The sequence below is a fragment of the Grampus griseus genome, assembly GCF_964374135.1.
Source record: "Grampus griseus genome assembly, chromosome: 17".
Lineage (NCBI taxonomy): Eukaryota > Metazoa > Chordata > Mammalia > Artiodactyla > Delphinidae > Grampus > Grampus griseus.
In genome coordinates, this window is record NC_139011.1 from 1,476,067 (window position 1) to 1,492,110 (window position 16,044).

Here is a 16,044-nt window from a genome sequence, read left to right on the forward strand (position 1 = left end):
AAGTGGGTCAGACCACGCCCAGGCACCCCCATCCTGTCTCCGCAGCCCCCCGTCCTGCTCCAGGGCCCCAGCCAGCCACTTGGGACCACTGGCTGGACCTGCCCAGGCTCAGATCATCCGCGTGCACCATTTCCTATCTGTGGTCCCACCCCGGAACTTGTCCTGTCTGGCAATGCTCAGCTCAGACACCTAATACGATCCCCCGACCTCTCAGGACCTGTGCAAACACCTCTTACACAAAGAGAAACAGACATTCTGTGCGGGTGCCCAACTGCCCCCCACGTGGCCACTGGCTCCGGACAGGCATGAGGCACGGCCCATCAGTCCCCAAGGCCCTCAGGCTGCCCGGAAAGGTGGACAGGGCCGAGGTCCCAGCCGACCACCCTGGCAGCAAACCGCTGACCTGCTCCCCGCCTCTCCAGCCCCACTGTCCCATCGCTGAATGCCTCTTGCAAACCCAGCTGCTTCCAACTGCCCTTCTTTCCCAGGTCCCAGTGCTGGGCCCTCCTGGGCAGGTGGTCAGAGCACGGACACCACCCACACCTCCATCACTCACCTGCCTTACATCCCAGGGGTCCCACTCCCTGCCCTCTTGGAGCAGGCCTGCAGAACAGCCCCTATGCTCCCCCTGGCCCCCACGCATCAAGGCCCACTGACCTCCGAGCCCCCTGGCCCCCACACCCTGCCCAGTGACCCCAGGAGCCTGGGGGCCCAGACCCAGACTCTGGGGCATGACCTCCCAAGTCCCTGTGGAAAACTGCAGATGAGGAGAGGACCAGGGCCGGAGGGGCTTGGGGCAGCTCCTTTCTGGCCTCGACCCCATGTTCTGTGGAATGTGGACAGCATCCCAGCCTGCCAGCGTGGTCCCCAAGCTCACCCAACAAGCCCGACAGACCCCCACGCCAGAAAACACCCCTGAGGGACCAGGGCTTCGGAAATGAGGACTCCCCAGCAAGCTCACGTTTAAGACCCTTTACTCCTGGGCTTTCTTTAAATAAAACAGAAATACTGCAGTGTTCCCACGGTGGCTAAGGCAGGTGACACTGTGGGGACACATGAGGGGTGTGGCTGTGCTCCTGGCTCCAGCTGGCAGCGGGTCGTGGACTGGGTGGCAAGGGGGCAGTCCTGGGCCCCAGCTGCTCTGGCCTGCCCCGTGGGCCGGAGGGGGCAGCTGCAGGGGCACAGGGGAGCAGGCACCCTGCCCTGGGCAGCCCCCCACACGGGAAAGCAGCAATCCCACACCCAGAGCCCTGACCTCTGTCCCCAGCCAGCCGGGGTGAAGGGTGAAGATGGGTGAGGGCACCCAGGCAGAATCCCACACCCCAATCCCTCCTCAGCAGCAGGCCCCAGCTAGGACACCCCCAGCTACGACAGTTCACCACCTGCACTGGAGCCCCTGTGCCATCGGACCTGCACTGGCCCCAGCACACTCTCCAGGGCCACAAGCCTCTGCTGCAGGACCCGCCCCCATCCCAGGAGCCCGGTGGCCAGGCCTCCCTCCTGAGTGCCCTTGGGTCAGCCTGCCTGACCCCTGGTCTGCCAGACTCTGCCCTGGGCCTCCCCTTCCCTCACTCGCAGCCAGAGGGATCTGCCTTGAAATGCCGCTCTGATCCTTCCCAGCTCCTTGCCGTGCCCGCCCCAGCCCTGCCTCCAGGACTGCTTGGGCCTCATCCCCACGGCAGCTCGGACTCCAAGCTCCGGTGCTCAGGGCAACTCCAGCCAGTCCCCTGCTCCAGGCGCTCTCCCCCAACTAGACACACGGACACAGGGCTGCACCTGCTGGGTGGGCCACCCCCAAACCCCGCTGCCTGCATGCCAAGGGCCCTGGGCCTCCCAGTTTGCCCATCGTCATCATCCTGAGCGCATCGGAGCTGGTCTGGGTGCCTGTGTCACCCGCACCCCGTGCTCCGCGTGGGATGGGGTGGAGAGGGGCATCAATAATGGGGGCGGGGGAGGGCCCTGGGCGTGCGAAGGGGGCTGGGCCGGTCGCAAGGCCACTCCAGCTCAGAGAGAGCCCAGCCCGGCCAGCCCGTTCTGCGCTCTCTGCCTCCTGGCAGGCGGGGAAGGGTGGGCAGCTGCCCCGAGGTCAAGGCTGGTGGGCAGGGCGGGTAGGCTGTGGCGCTCACTGGTCCTTGACAACACTGCCGAGCCCGCTCTCGGCCCGGAGCAGCTGGCTGCTGGCCTCGTTGTAGGCGATCCAGTGTTGCAGGTCGGCTGGCAGCTCAGGGGGCTCCACCTGCAGGGGAAGACGAGGGTGAGACTCCCACGGGCCGCCCGCTTCCATGGGGACCAGCAGGGCCGGGGGGGGGGGCGGGGGGGCGGGGACAGCCAGGCTGCTGTCTTCACACGTCTGGACCTCGGCTCACACCGTCCCCCAGCCCCAGCCCCTCCCAGGCGTCCGCAGTGCGGGTTCCTCCCCAACCCAGCTCTCGGGGCACCACGCCCCTCATCAGGCCTGTCTCCCCCACTGGGTGGCAACTGAGCCCTCTGCACATTCCCAGATCTGGGGCAAAAACCTCTGAAGCCAGCTGGTTGGGGGGGGGGCGACGGGAGACCCAGAGCGGCCAGAGGCAGGGCAGGGGATGGAGGGGCAGGAGCGGCGTCAGAGCGGCTCTGCCGGGAGAGCCCAGGACAGGGCCATGCCTGAGGCCCCCTCTCAGCGCGCCAACAGGAGCCGGACGCCACCTCGCAGCTCAGCACCACGCTCCTGCGCCCTCCTGCTCAGCCACACCAGCCGCCTCCCTGCAAACTCGGCCACCATTTTGTGACGGGGCAAGGGGCTGGGCCAGGCTGGAGGGGTCCGAGGACTTGCGGGCCTCTCAGGAATGAGGGGGAAAGCCCGCCCACCTCAGGGCGTCAGGGAGGCTGGGCAGAGGTGCTCAGAGTCGGGTCACAGGGTAAGTCTGGGCAGAGCCAGGCTTGGCTCCCGGAAGCATCCTCCTCCCGGCCCAGCTGGAATCACCAGGTCCAGACTTGGCTGTAGCCCAGCTCTCCCTGCAAGGCCGTGCTGCCCCAACCAGCCTTTCAGCATGCAGATCTCTGGGCACTGGGCCCAGCCTGTCCTACACTAAACCCAGGACTGCACCCGGGACCCTCCCGACCCACAGGCTCAGGCCGGGTGACTCCTGGCCATCTGTGGCCGAGTGTCCTCGCCATGCCATGGTATGGGCGCCCCCTGCCTCTCATGTAGGTCTCACCCATCAGCCCCCGCCTGACCACCCTCCCCTGCAGGACAGTGGCCCTGGCTCCCTCTCCTCCACCTTCTGCTTGCAGCTCTCAGCCCGTCGATTTAAAGCCTCGATGGCCATCCCCTCCCAGCCTCCTGACGCATGAAGGGACATGCAGAGCACCTCTGTGGGTGCGGGGTGGGAGGCATCCAGGCCCTTTGGGGGCGTCCCTGACTCAAAGAGACAGAAAACCAGGGGACTGGGCCTGTGGCCCACCGTGCAGCCTCAAGCAGTTCGCATTGCCCCTCTGAGCCTCAGTTTCCCCACCTGCGATATAAAGGAAAGGCTAGCCTCTCGTGACTAACGTGCGGCTGTGTCCCTCCTCTGCTCCTGTCCAGGGCCAGAGAGGGCAGCACCCTGCCTGAGGGCACCTAGGGGCCCAGCGGGCCCTGGCTTTGGCATGGAGGCTCCAAGCATGTTTTTAGGAACGTGCCTGCAGCAGGAGCCTGCCCTGGCAACCAGCACCGCAGCGGCATCCGCAGGGCCCAGGTGCCATGATGCAGCAGCAGGCTGTGCTGGGAGGAGCAGGCCCTGGGGAGGGGCCTTGAGCCCCAGGCAGGTGCTGCAGCCTTTTCTCCAACTGGAAAAGGCAGAAGGGCTTGCAGCTCTACAGGGCTCAGGGCTCACCCCTAACCCAGGTGATGGTGACCCAGCCCCTCAGGTCTAAGCTGGGTGAAAGGGCTCTCAGGTCCTTGAGAACTCCCAGCAACCTCCTCTCACTAACGCCCCAGCCCCCATCTCCCCACCCCACCCCCACCCGGCTTCCATGCTACATTCGGAACCAAGGACCAGTGAGGCCGGCTCCGCACTCCAAGCCACACTTAGACTCTTTGGGAGACGCCTGGTCTGGCCTTCCCTGTTCTGGAAAAGGCGTAGCGTGGGGCAGGGAGCCTTGAGGGGTTAATAAGGGATGGCAGGAGGGGAGCATGCTGAGTCCGACTACAGAGAGTTGATGAGGCGACCCTGAGAGGTCCCAAGAAGAATGGCATCAGTGAAGAAGGCCCTGGGTCCAAAGGGCTGGAGCGGTACTCGGCCGGACAGGGGCACCCCAAAAGGGGTAGGCGGCAGGCCTTCCCCAGGGGCGGGGGGCAGGGACCAGGAGTCCTCAGGGTCCAGCGGGAGGAGTGCGCTCGGGGCGGGGGACGCTTACCCTGCGCTTGCACAGGTGCTGCACAACGCGCTCCGGCGAGGTGCCCAGCACGTGCTGGCGGGAGCGCAGCAGCGCGCACACGAAGCCGTCGCGCAGGCTGATGAAGCGCGCCTCTAGGTAGAAGGCGCGGTCGTCCCAGCCCAGCAGGCGGGTGCGCACCTCAAACGGCTCGAGCAGACGCAGCGAGCGGCGGTAGCGCGCGCACGAAGCGGCCAGCACGGCGCGCGCCCCGAGCGCGCGCAGAGCCCCGAGCACGCCGCAGCGGGCCAGGTGCGCGGCGCGCGCCACGTCGGCCTCGCGCAGGTAGCGCGCGTTGTTCATGTGCAGCAGCAGGTCCAAGTCCGAGGGCAGCACGCGGCCCGAGTAGCTCTGCTCAGCCAGGAGGTCACGGACGCGGGGCTGCAGCAGGCGCGCGCGCAGTACGGCGCACGGCACGCGGACCAGGTACCAGCCGTCCAGCAGCGCGAAGTAGGCGAGCGCCAGGGCCAGCACCGCCATGAGCAGCCCCAGCATCGCGGCGGCGGGCGCAGCGGTGCCGCGGGGCCCGCGGCGCTGGTGCCGACAGTGCACGCGGCAATGCAGCCCTGATGCCCCAGCTCTGCCGGCCAGCCTGGGAACCGTTGAGCGCAGCGCGGCCGGAGCGAACCATCTCGCGAGGCTGGCTGAGGGGGGAGACGCGCCGGAGGCCTGCGCGGAGCCCCGCCCCCCGCCCCGGGCCCCCCCTCCCCGCTCTCAGTGGTCCGTCCCACCCCCGCAGCCCGCGCCGCTTTTGCTTTCCCCGGAGCGGGCGGGGCACAGGGCGGCGCTCCGAGCACCACAGCGGCATCTGGCGGTGACTCCCCGCGCTGCAGGCGCAGGAGCGTTCCAGGTCTCCCGCAGCGTTGCCCGCCCTCTGCGAGCGCGAGCCCCTCGCGCCTTTCCCTGGCTCTTTAAGACTTGGAGTGACCCTGGAGATTCCGCCTCTGATCTCCGAGGGTCAGAGTCTCCAGCACTTCCCCGGCCTAGGCTGTGGAATTTGGCAGGACACATGAACATAGGCCGGTCCCTAGCGGCGCTGCTTGGAGGCTGCTGGAAACCGACCCTTCTCTACTCCAGAACCACCAGGGACTGGCTCCCCACTTTCGCAGGGCGACAGCCCCATATGCGGCGGGTTCAGGGAGTATCTCAGTCTGGCCCCAATACACCTTTTCAGTCTCAGCCTGTAACTTCATTACCCCTCCCCCCACATTCACCCCCTCCTCCCCAAAGGTCCTGATAACCGCAGCCTCATTTCCAAGCATTCCCACCCTTTGCACTTTTTGAAGTTGGAGCAAATAACGTCCCGGATGGAGAGGGAAGAGTCAGTAAATGACTCAGCAATCGATTCAAAGGCCTTGCCTTAGGCACTTGGGACGCCTGGCCTGGCAGACTGCCACGCACAGTAGGTGTCCTCTTCCTCTTTTCTGCGAGGCCAGGATGGAAGGCCCAGAGAAGGCCCGGCCGGCCGGCCTCCAGGCCTCTCCAACGAAGGTGTTTGCCAGTGATCCTGGAGGCCGCCTCCTTAGGTCAGTACTGGAGTGCCGGGATGGGTGGGTTTAAGGAGTGATCGCTGAGGTCCCAAGGCTCTGAGAACGCATCTGGCAGCAGCTGGACTGAGGCAACTGGACTTTCATCCAGTCCACACCCAGCCTGGGCTCGGGTTGCGGGGTTCTTGAAAGCCCCTGAAGAAGGAGATCCAGGGGTAGCCCTGTTCCACAGTCCACGCTGGGGCTGGGCGGGCTCCCATGCCACGTTCACTGTCAGGGCAGAGGCTGAGTTTGTTGCTTCTCTGGCTTTGCTTCTGGGACCAGCAGCTGGGCAGAGTGGGGTCTGGGTTCTCCTGGGCCTTGGCTCTGCTTGGATACTCCCAGGGACGGGGAGCTCGTTTCCTATCAGGGCAGGCCCAGCTGCCCTAGGAAGCCCTGGCGGTAAGAAGGCCCTTCCCGCACACTGCTCGCGCGTGTCCCTGTGATGCTCTCCCTGCCCTGGCTTGGCTCTGAGCTGTCTGTCCGGGGACGAGCTAACTTCTCAGGGCGAATAGAAGAATGACATGTTCTTGGAGCCCCCCTTTGCTGCTCCTCTGAGAACACAGCCTCCTTGTCACCCACCTTGTCCCGTCCCCCCAGGGAGGGCCCCGAAGCTAGAGACCTGGTTCTGGAGATGTCAGTGAAGTTTGGTGAATGGGAATCCAGCCGGGAGCTTATGAGACCCCTGCCCCCAACTTCCTCACAGCCTGTGCTCCCCCCACCACCCTGCCCACCTGGCTTCCTTCTGAGCTTTTGCTATCTAGGAGGCCACCCAACACCACACACCACACACACACACACACACACTGCACATGCTGTTGTCCCTGCCAGGGGACCCTCCTTGCCCCATCTCTCCCTTTCCTGAAACCCGGACTGGGCTAGATCCCCAGAGCCCTGGTCTCACTCCACTTTTACTCACAGATATGATCCGTAGGCAGGGGGTGCTCTCTCCCTGCTGGACCTTGAGGCCAGGAGGCCAGGGCCTGGTCTGTCTCGTTGATTGCCAAAGCCCAGGGCCAGCGGGATGCCCGGTGCACCGAGGGCGCTCAAAACGTGAATGCTGTAAGGACCAGCGCCTTCTCTGCCCCCCCTCCCCCCACCATCGGGCCGCTTCAGTCCCACACAATGGACGCAGGCATCTTGTGATGGGTCACTGGCCGTTTATTGGGAGGCTGGAAGGAGTCCTGGGCGCGGAACCTCGATCCCTTCCCTCGGCCCTGGCTTGGAGTATCCAGCAGGGTGGAGGAGCAGAGGAGGGGTACTTCTGGGTCCCCTTGGTTCCTCAAGGACTCTCGTGTCTGGGTAGCACCGGGCGTCACCGCCAGAGGTAGTCCCGCAGCCTAAGTTCTAGCGGCTGCCTGCTTGGATTCGAGGCTCCAGACCCAAGAGGAGCAGGGGCTCAGGATGCCGCCCGGCAAAACAGGAGCAGCGGTGCGAGTGGCCGGAACGCGGCGGGAAGCCCCTGGACCGGGACGCAACCTCGGCCCCGCCCCGGCCCCGCCCAAGCTCCGCCCATCCCCGCCCCCAGAGTCGCTCTCGGGCCCCGCCCGGCCCGGCCCGGCCCGGACCCCAGCAGCGCCCCGCGCGGGGCACGGATCCTGGCGGCAGCAGTTCTGTGGGCCCTTTTGGCCCAGCCCGTCCGCGTTCGAGGGCTCGCATGGGTCCGCGCACGCCTTGGTCACCACCACAGTGCCACGAAGGGGTAGCCTGCGGGCGGGACAGAACCAGGGTCGCGAGGGTGCAGATCTGTTTGTCCGCAGTGCGAACTGGGGGACCGGCCCATCGTGGACCTGAAACTCAGTTCCGTAAAAAGGGGGCGGTCTCCCTAACAGAGGGTAGCTCTATCGCACCCTTGGGGGAGACCGACTCGATTACTTCTGTGCTGGGGTTCTTTTCTGGGTGCTGTCTGCCCAGGGCGAGTCCCGGAGCCAGCGTCCCTGGTGAGGCAGACCTGGGCCCCCAGGGCATGTGCTGACGTTCAGGCAGCGGGCCACGGTGGTGGTCCAAGCATTGGGCACAGGCGAACTGCTCACCTGCGGGCTGCCCCAACACCCCACAGCTTTTGTGGGGTGGATGGATGGGGTCCCAGCTCTGCGCCCTGCAGCTGTGGGCGCTTGGGCAAGAACTCTGCATCTCTTCTGACTCAGGAAGGGCCCCCTGGGGTACTCCAGGACTGCACAGCACCTGCTGGAGACCCACTCTCCTTCCCATCTAGCTTGACTCCCTGCTGCAGCTGGAGTCCAGTGGGGAGGGTGGGGACATCCCCAGGGAGCCAGACCAGTCATCAACCTCAGCCCCGGCGGAGAGATGTCCGGCCGAGCCAGAGTCCTCAGGGGAGGAAAGCCCAGGACTGGGTGTGGCTGGGAGCTGGGGCCAGCGCGGGAGATGCCCACTCAGGGGCCCGATTTGGGGTGGGCAGGAGCCCTCTGTGTGACCCTGGGTCAGCTCCTTGACCTCTCTGGGCCTCTTTCTACCGGGGCTGGAATGCAGCCTCACCAGTTCTAACTGTGTGATCTTGGGCAAGTTGCTTCACCTCTCTCTGCCTCGGGTTCCTCCTCTGCACAGCCCTGCCCCCAAGGGGGGAGGAATGAATGAATGACTGCAAGGGAGGCGGCAGAGGAGTGCGGGGCCCGTGGTGAGCGCTATGCCATGTCTGCTTTTGTCGTCACCTATTACTATAGATGCAGACAGACCAGGACAGTATCTCTCCCACGGAAGGTGCTTGGCAAGTGGCATCTTAAAAACAAAAACACGTCGGTCTGTCCGGAGGATCACCTCAGCCACCACGGGGTGTCTCGTCCTTACCAAGGAGAGATAGAGGTTTAAAAAAAAAAAGCGGTTTCCTGAAGAGAGTGTGAGCAGGTGTGTAACTCGCAGGATGCTCCTTATTCTTGCACAGGAAGCGTCACCATGAGGGTGAAAACGGGGACGGAAAATGGGGCCCATCCTAGGGCGTGGGGAGAGGGTTCTGCACTTCCTCTTTCTTGCTTTCCCACAGTTTCTGACGATGAAATGGTGTGGGGTGGAGCGGGTGGGGGTCCCAGTCCAGACGCTGCGTTGGGCCGGCTCAGGGACCCTGGGCTGCCCCTGCAGGTGGCCCCCATGCTGTCCTCACCCTTGGAGAGGCAGAGCCCCCGTCAGCCCTCCATCCTGCGGGAGGGGGAGACCTGCCCCGCGGTGCTGGGTCGGGAGCGCTCCTGCGCCTCCCGGGGCCTGTCCCTCTTCTGGAGGCTCAAGGCTGCGTGACCTCAGGGACGGCTCAGGAGGCGAGAGGAGGCCCTGGGTTACAGGGCATGGGGACCCACCCGCCATCTCTCTCCTCTCATGTTGACCCAAAGAATTCAAACCACTGGGGCCCAGGGCACCTCACCTCCATGAGCCTTGGCCCCAGGGCGGAGCACCCCTCCACAGGGAGGCGCTAAGGTGTGGGTTGTCGTGGGCTCTGAGTGCGGGGACCTCTGGTCTCCTCTGCCCTCCCGACGTCACCACCCGCAACACTGGGCTGCCTGGGGCTCCCTGTGCCCTGGTCTGGACTCTGGTGAGTGGGACCCCACCCCACCTGCTGCTGTGCCAACCTGGAGGGTCTCTCCAGTAGCCGGGTTCTAATCCTGCCTAATCCACCACCCAGCGCCTGGTGTGGGCTGGAAGCACCGTCCTGTGCAGGCAGGTCTCACCCAGGGCCCGGCCCTCCCTGAGCCCTGGTGCCCGAGGGCAGGGGCCAGCTGGGTTTTCAAAAGGACTTTCCCAGGTATGAAAAAGGCCAGGCAGGGGCCGTGTCCCCTGGGGCTCCCCCAGGCCTCACAGTTAGTTACCCCAGAAGGAGCCCCAAGCGTGCGATGGGAGCATCCTAGAGAGGGGAGGGGCCCGCGGTCGGGGTTGGGGAACTGGCTCAGCACTGGAGACCCTCTTGTACAGTTTGAATTTTTTGCTCTGGGTGTGAAGCCCTTACAACAAACAAAATAAGAAATTGAAGAAACAGACAGAGGGGCTGTCCTCAAGCTGAAGGGGGAGGACAGCGCAGGGGTTCTGGCGGCCTCATGCAGCAGCAGCAGCCCCTCCCACCCTGAAATGTCTCCATGCCTTGAAGTCTCTGGGTCAGTCCTCACAGCAGAGTGGGTCCCAGTGAGCATCTGAGGCTCAGAGAGGTTGAGCAACATGTGCGAGGCCACACAGCAAGAGCCGGGAGGTCCCAGGGACACGGCCTTGCAGCAATGTCCTCCCTTCCAGGAGTCAGACATTTGCTCCTGCCCTGGCCGGAGCCAAGGGCACAGCCACAGCCACAGACGTGGCCCCAGGTGGCAACCTTTCACAGCCCTGGACCCCAACCTTGACCTCAGCCTGCAGGCATGCAAGGACAGGTTCTCTGCAACCAAGCCCATGGGCCTTTATTAAGGGCCTACTGTGTGTTGGGGTTGCTGCCCCAGGACCCCTATGAAAATGGGGAGCTGTTCCCCCCTCCAAGCTTCATCTCTTGGGGCTCCCAGGACCTCACACCTCTGACCCTAATTCTACTCGGAACATTTCCTCTCAGCCTTTTTGGGGCCCTCCTGAGAGCCTGCTTCATGCTGGGTGCGGGGGACACCACGGACAGGACCTGGCTCAGCTCGTGGAGGGGGCAAGCAGGGAAGGCTTCCTGGAGGAAGAGGTGCCTGAGTGAAGGTTAAGGGGTGGGTCGGAATATTGGGAGGGGGTCTGATGGGCCATCTGCACGCTGTTCCACATCACAGAGCGCAGCCTGCCGGGCGGTGGGAGCTGGGCAGGAGTCCTGGAGGGAGCCAGGGAGGGCTGGAAAGGGCAGAGGGGCATCGTCCGACCTGAGTTAGGGTTCAGAAGGGGCCGTGACTGGACCGGGTGTGTGTGAGGAGTGCCCCCCGGGCACCACTGCCCAGCATGGGACACAACAGGGTCCTCCTGGATCCTACAGCTGCCCGGGGCCCCAGAACAGCAGCACACCAAGAGCGGTGAGCAGCGTCAGGGTGACCATGGCCGGCTGCAGGGCGTGGGCCCCGCTGGCGTTGCACAGGTCAGTAGAGCAGCATGTGACGTTTTTCTCGCCCACGTAGTAGTTCTCTGAGTCCTCCACACAGTGCGAGCTGCAGCCCTTGCTGATGAAGGTCAGGAGATCAGCAGCACCTGGGCGAGGCATGGGGACCACTGGGCGAGGGCCGGGCCCTGGATACTCACCCACCAAATATAGACGGGAAGCTGGGCATCTATATTTATGTGTGGACAGGAGAACAAGTGGGCAGGTGGGCAGGTGGACAGAAGGATGAACAGTCCAGTGTAGAGACCTAATCCCAGGCCCTTTGAATCCCTGCCAGTGGAGGGAAGGTGCAGGGCTTCTAGGGGATGGTGCAGGGGGCAGGGCAGGGGCACAGGGAGGCCTGCAGGGACAGCAGGGCCACTTACGGATGCGCTCAGTCCAGCACTGGGTCTCAGAGTGGCTGCAGTTCTGCACGTGCTGGCAGTGCTGGTTGCTGACCTCGGCCTGGCAGGAGTAACACTGCAGGGCGGTGCCTGCAAGGTGGGGGTGGGGTGGAGCTCAGAGGCTGCCCCGCCTGTCCTCCCACGCTGCGGGGGTGTGGGGGGAACCTCTTTTTCTCATAGGTCACACAGAGTAGAGAGCACTGTCTGGTGCACAAGCACCACAAACTGGGGGCCCCTCACAGGGAGGGCGCCACGCCCACCCCCTTGCCTCTAAGGCCCTGTTATGATGCCCACGCTCCTGAGAGGGACGCACATGAGGCAGGTGAGGGCAGGATGGACAGGACCCTTCACACTCCCTCTCAGCCTCCCCCTCCCCTCGACCCGGAGCTGTGAGCCCGTAGGTGCGCCCCTGGCCCGGCCCTGCTCTGTCCCTGGGGGCAGTGGCCCCAGCTGTCATGAGGATTAGGTCTCCTCTGGGTAAAACGATGAAGCTGGGATCCACGTCACCCCAGTGCCAACAGGTTCCCCGCGGCCAGCCTGTGCTCGGGCACCACACACGCCGGCCGACCCGTGTGTCCTCGGGCACCACCACGATCCCTGCTTCCCAGAAGAGGGAGCTGAGGCTCTGAGGCCTTTACTGATCACCCGGGGCCCTGGGCCGGGAGAGTCCCTACCAGGCCCGAGTCCAGACTGGAGCAGTGCAGGCCCAGAGCCTACCCCTGCTGCCCACATCAGAAGCCGGGGCTGGGCCTGGGCAGAAGGATCTCTTCCTTCCGTCCCTCTGTGGCCCTTCTTCACTTGAGGCCCTTTGCCCCTGTGCCCCTCACCCACTCCACAGGCTCTCTGCGCATCCCTCCAGCAGCCAGGCCAGCCCCACGGCGCTGGAGGAGAGACCCCCGCGCTGCCCGGCCTGCTCCCGCCTCGGGGGACAGCTAGGAGATGACCCGGTATCCTCGCTGCACTAAGAGCTGCCCCAGGGGGAGCTGGGTGGGGTCAAAGCCCCTTCTCCGCACCCCTGCCTCGTGTCCTTCCACCCAGCCTGCCCCCTCCTTCCTCTCTGCCCCTCTGGCCTTCCTCGATCATCCCCCCTTCCCCCTCCCCCGGCCCTGCTCCCCCCACACTGCCCTGTGGCCCCCTGCGGTCTCACCTGGCTGCAGGGCCAAGACAGCGGCTAGCAGGGCAAGGAGGACAGCCTTCATGGTGGCGGGTGGGCAGCAGGGAGCAGACCTTGGGCGGCTTTATATTGTTCTGCTGGCTGGGGTGGGGGGGTGGCCGCCCACAGTCAACACCAGTAGCTTCCTGGCTGCAGGGCCCCAGGGCGGGGCAGGTCCCAATCTCCAGCCCCCAAACGGCTGCACCCTCCCGCTCCCTTTGGCCTTCTTTCTGCTTCGGGAAGGCAGAGCCTGCCCGGGGCAGGGGCCATTTCTCAGCCGCCCCAGGACGAGGCCCCAGACCACTTCTCCACCACCTCAGAGGGGCGGCAAGGCCAGAGAAAGGAGAGCGTATTCCCCAGCTTCACTCACTCCTGTCTTTGAGCCCAGGTTGAGGGCCCCTCTCTCGGCCCCACTGTGCTCTGTGTGGGAGCCATGCTGACCCCTGTGGCTGAGTCCCACTGGGGTGACAGGCCTTGATCAGACGGCACAATCAGCAGGAAGGAAATGTGGGGTGCAGAGAGGGGGCCTGGTGGGGACCTTCTGGGGAGGCTGCCAGGGCGCACGGGTGTGGAGCACAGCATACGGGCCGGAGCTGCGGGCCTCACCCTCATGACCTCACTCAAAACCCCACCACACCGTGGCACTTTAGCTGCAAGGGAGTCCTGGAAATGCCGCGTCAGTGGCCTCTGCGGGACGAGGAGGTGACAAGAGCTCAGCACTGGGCCAGATATTTTCCATCCAGACCCAGGCCCCCTCTCCACCCTGTTTGTGTCCTGGGTCCCATAAGGATCCTATAAAGGCTTCCACTGGCCAAGACCTGAGGGTGAGATGCTCAGCAGTCAGGCCACCTGTTCTGCCGCACCTGACGCCTGGGCCACCATGGCGGCAGCTGCATCCATGTCACCAGCCTTCTCCCATCACAGCAGCTCCAGCCAGCCTCTGGGACTGGCCCTTCCCCTCATTCCTCTGCACCAGGGAGGGCCGGTGGCTCCTGGCTGCTGCTGCCCTCTCAGCCTGACCCTCCCTTTGTGCCCAGTCTCCCTGGGACCCCTTGGAGTGTCGACCAGGTGGTGGCAGGCACAGGCTGCACCCACTGCCTGCTGGCCCCAGGGTGTGTCTGGGGGCGACGAGCTCCTCCTACAGGGGGAGAGGGCCTCTCATTTCCTCAGGTCTTCCTGGCCCTGTGGATGGCCTCGTGGAGCACATCTCACTCCCCTCCTTGGTTTACCCCCCAGAAAAGGGCCCAGGGCACGTCAGGGGTGGAAAGGATGTTGCCAGGCGCAACATCCTTAGGGGAAGGGGCTCCGTGGGCCGCAGGGAAGGCTGAGGGGCAGTGGATGCCTCGCAGTGGGGGGCAGCCCGGGAGCAGGGTGACAGGGCAGTGTGGGCCAGGGGTGCCCTGAGACCCGGCCCTCCCGGGATTCACAGCACTCCTGGGGTCTACCCCGACCCCAGCCCCCCAGCTCCCCCCAGGCCGGGCTCTGTCCCTTGGAGCCTGGGGCCCAGAGAGGGAGGAACTTGCTCAAGGTCACACGGAGGTGAGCGTGTCCCCTGCACCGGCGCACCTTCCTTGCCCACGCTACGTGCCTGGTACTTCCTCTCCGAACATGCCCCCCCCCCCCGCCCCCCGCCCCCGCAGCTCAGCTGCGTCACGTGGGATGTAAAATGTTTGTGCCTTCACTGCTCCCTTGTGGGGCTGCCCGTCTGCGCCCCTCCCCCACCCCAGTTCACGGGGAGCTGCGGTGCCCTGGGCTGGGACCTTTCTTATCTGTTTTGTGTTCAAGGCACCCAGCACCTAGCACCAGCCTGAAGCACTCATTCTTCAAATATTGACACTTGCCCGTGTGTTCGCTGATGTGATTTGATATGAAGTGGTTGCTGTAAGGCAGTGGTTCTCAGATGGGGGCGTTTCCGTGGCCCAGGGGACGTTTGGCAGGGCCTGAAGACATTTTCAGTCGCCCGAATGGGGGCGCTCCTGGCGTCCAGGGGTGCAGGCCGAGAATGCTTCTCCACACCCTGCCGTGCGCAGCACAGCACGACAGAGTCCTCGGCTGACACAGGCAGGACCCGCCGGGAGCCCCGGCGGTGACGCCGCTTTGCTGGGGTTGGGACCCGCCACTCTCCCTTACGATGTTTCCCTTTGTGGTGGGAATCTCTGCTGTATTTTGGAGGCACGTAATTTGTCTGGTTGCACAGATTCACAGCCAGAGAGGAATTTGCCAGGATGAATCCCACCTGGACTCGGCCACGTCTGATGTAGAGAGGGTCTGGAGGAGACTTTGGGCTTTAGGGGTTAGTGCGGACCCTGTAATGAGTTAAGACTCCTGGGCTTATTGGGATGACGGGAATGCACCGTGCATGTGAGAAGGACGTGAATTTCGAGGGCCAAGGGCGCAGTGCTATAGGCTGAACTGTGTCCTCCCCTAATTCATATGTTAGAGCCCTAACCCCCAGCCTGATGGTTTTCAGAGAGGGGGCCTCAGGGTTGGATGAGGTCATGAGGTTGGGGCCCTCACGATGGGATTCGGTGACCTGAGAAGATGTGGCGCCAGCTCTCTCTACCACGCGAGGATACAGTACGAGGGAACCACCTGCAAACCAGGAATAGAGTCCCCACCAGAACCTGCCCGCCCAGGAACGCTGATCTCAGACTGCTGCGCTCCAGAACTGGAAGAGAAAAAATTCTCTTGTTTATGTCACCCAGACTGGTATTTTGTTATGGCAGCCCAAGCTGACCGAGATAGATGACCTAATGGACATGACTCAAATATAGAAGACCACGGCTGTGATGCCCTGTGGACAGTTATTAAACTCCACTCCTAATAACAGTTTGAGCTCTGACCTGGGCCCCAAACTGAGCTCTCACTGGGGTCAAAGTCTGAGCGCCGACCCTGGGCCAATGCTGAGCGCCATCCCGTCACTCATGCACTGGGCGTGCAGTGAGCCTCAGTGGAGCCTGGATCCTTCGGTGGGATCCAGCTTTCCGGGAAGGCCTGTGGGGGCGTGACTGCCTGCGGTCCCTCCACACAGGAATGGGGTCGAGGTGTGGCTTCGATGTGACTTCCCCTTAGCCCCCTTCCTTTCCTCTGCTCTGCGGCCACCTCCTAGGACTCCAGATTTTCCTGTTCTCTCGTGGCCCTCCACCTGCCCGCCCAAACCGGTTGGGTTCCCTGGAAACCCTGCCTGTTCACATAGCTCAGAGATTTCCCTGATCTTGTCAGTGTGAAGCTGGGGCTGCTAGGACTGGTGGGGCTGGGCACTGCGGGGAGGCAGGCTGTGTAGGTTAGACCCACCTCACAGGGGTTCCTTACCAACGGGCTGCTGCCACCTCCTGGGGCTGCCACGTGGTTCCACACTTTCATGGACATCAGTTTTGGATGAATTCATTATTTTATGCAGAATTTATAAAAAAAATAAAGATGGGGTATACTGCAAAACTGCAACTGAATTCTCTTCCACATTTGTAGACATTTTCCTTTAGAAAAATTCATGTATCACCAGGAGGGTAACTGGTGCACTGCCAGATCCCTGACAGATTGGGG

The 16,044-nt window shown here is 63.9% G+C and overlaps 2 protein-coding genes across 3 annotated transcripts; both read right to left on the reverse strand.

Moving 5' to 3' along the window:
- Window positions 1-2,122: 2,122 nt before the first annotated feature.
- On the reverse strand, window positions 2,123-4,890 carry THEM6 (thioesterase superfamily member 6; the record flags this gene model as incomplete). Of its 2 annotated transcripts, none has more annotated exons than XM_082674928.1 (2): window positions 2,123-2,236; window positions 4,537-4,890. In XM_082674928.1, 2 exons carry the CDS (start codon window positions 4,888-4,890, stop codon window positions 2,123-2,125), a joined length of 468 nt encoding a protein of 155 aa, XP_082531054.1. The 2 variants fall into 2 exon arrangements, with proteins under 2 accessions (XP_082531054.1, XP_082531053.1); XM_082674927.1 differs by having other exon boundaries at window positions 4,378-4,890.
- Window positions 4,891-10,835: 5,945 nt separating this feature from the next.
- PSCA (prostate stem cell antigen) lies at window positions 10,836-12,547 on the reverse strand (the record flags this gene model as incomplete). Its single annotated transcript, XM_082675092.1, has 3 exons — window positions 10,836-11,054; window positions 11,331-11,438; window positions 12,496-12,547. The coding sequence occupies 3 exons, from the start codon at window positions 12,545-12,547 to the stop codon at window positions 10,840-10,842; spliced, it is 375 nt and encodes a 124-aa protein (XP_082531218.1). The 3' UTR covers window positions 10,836-10,839.
- Window positions 12,548-16,044: the final 3,497 nt, after the last annotated feature.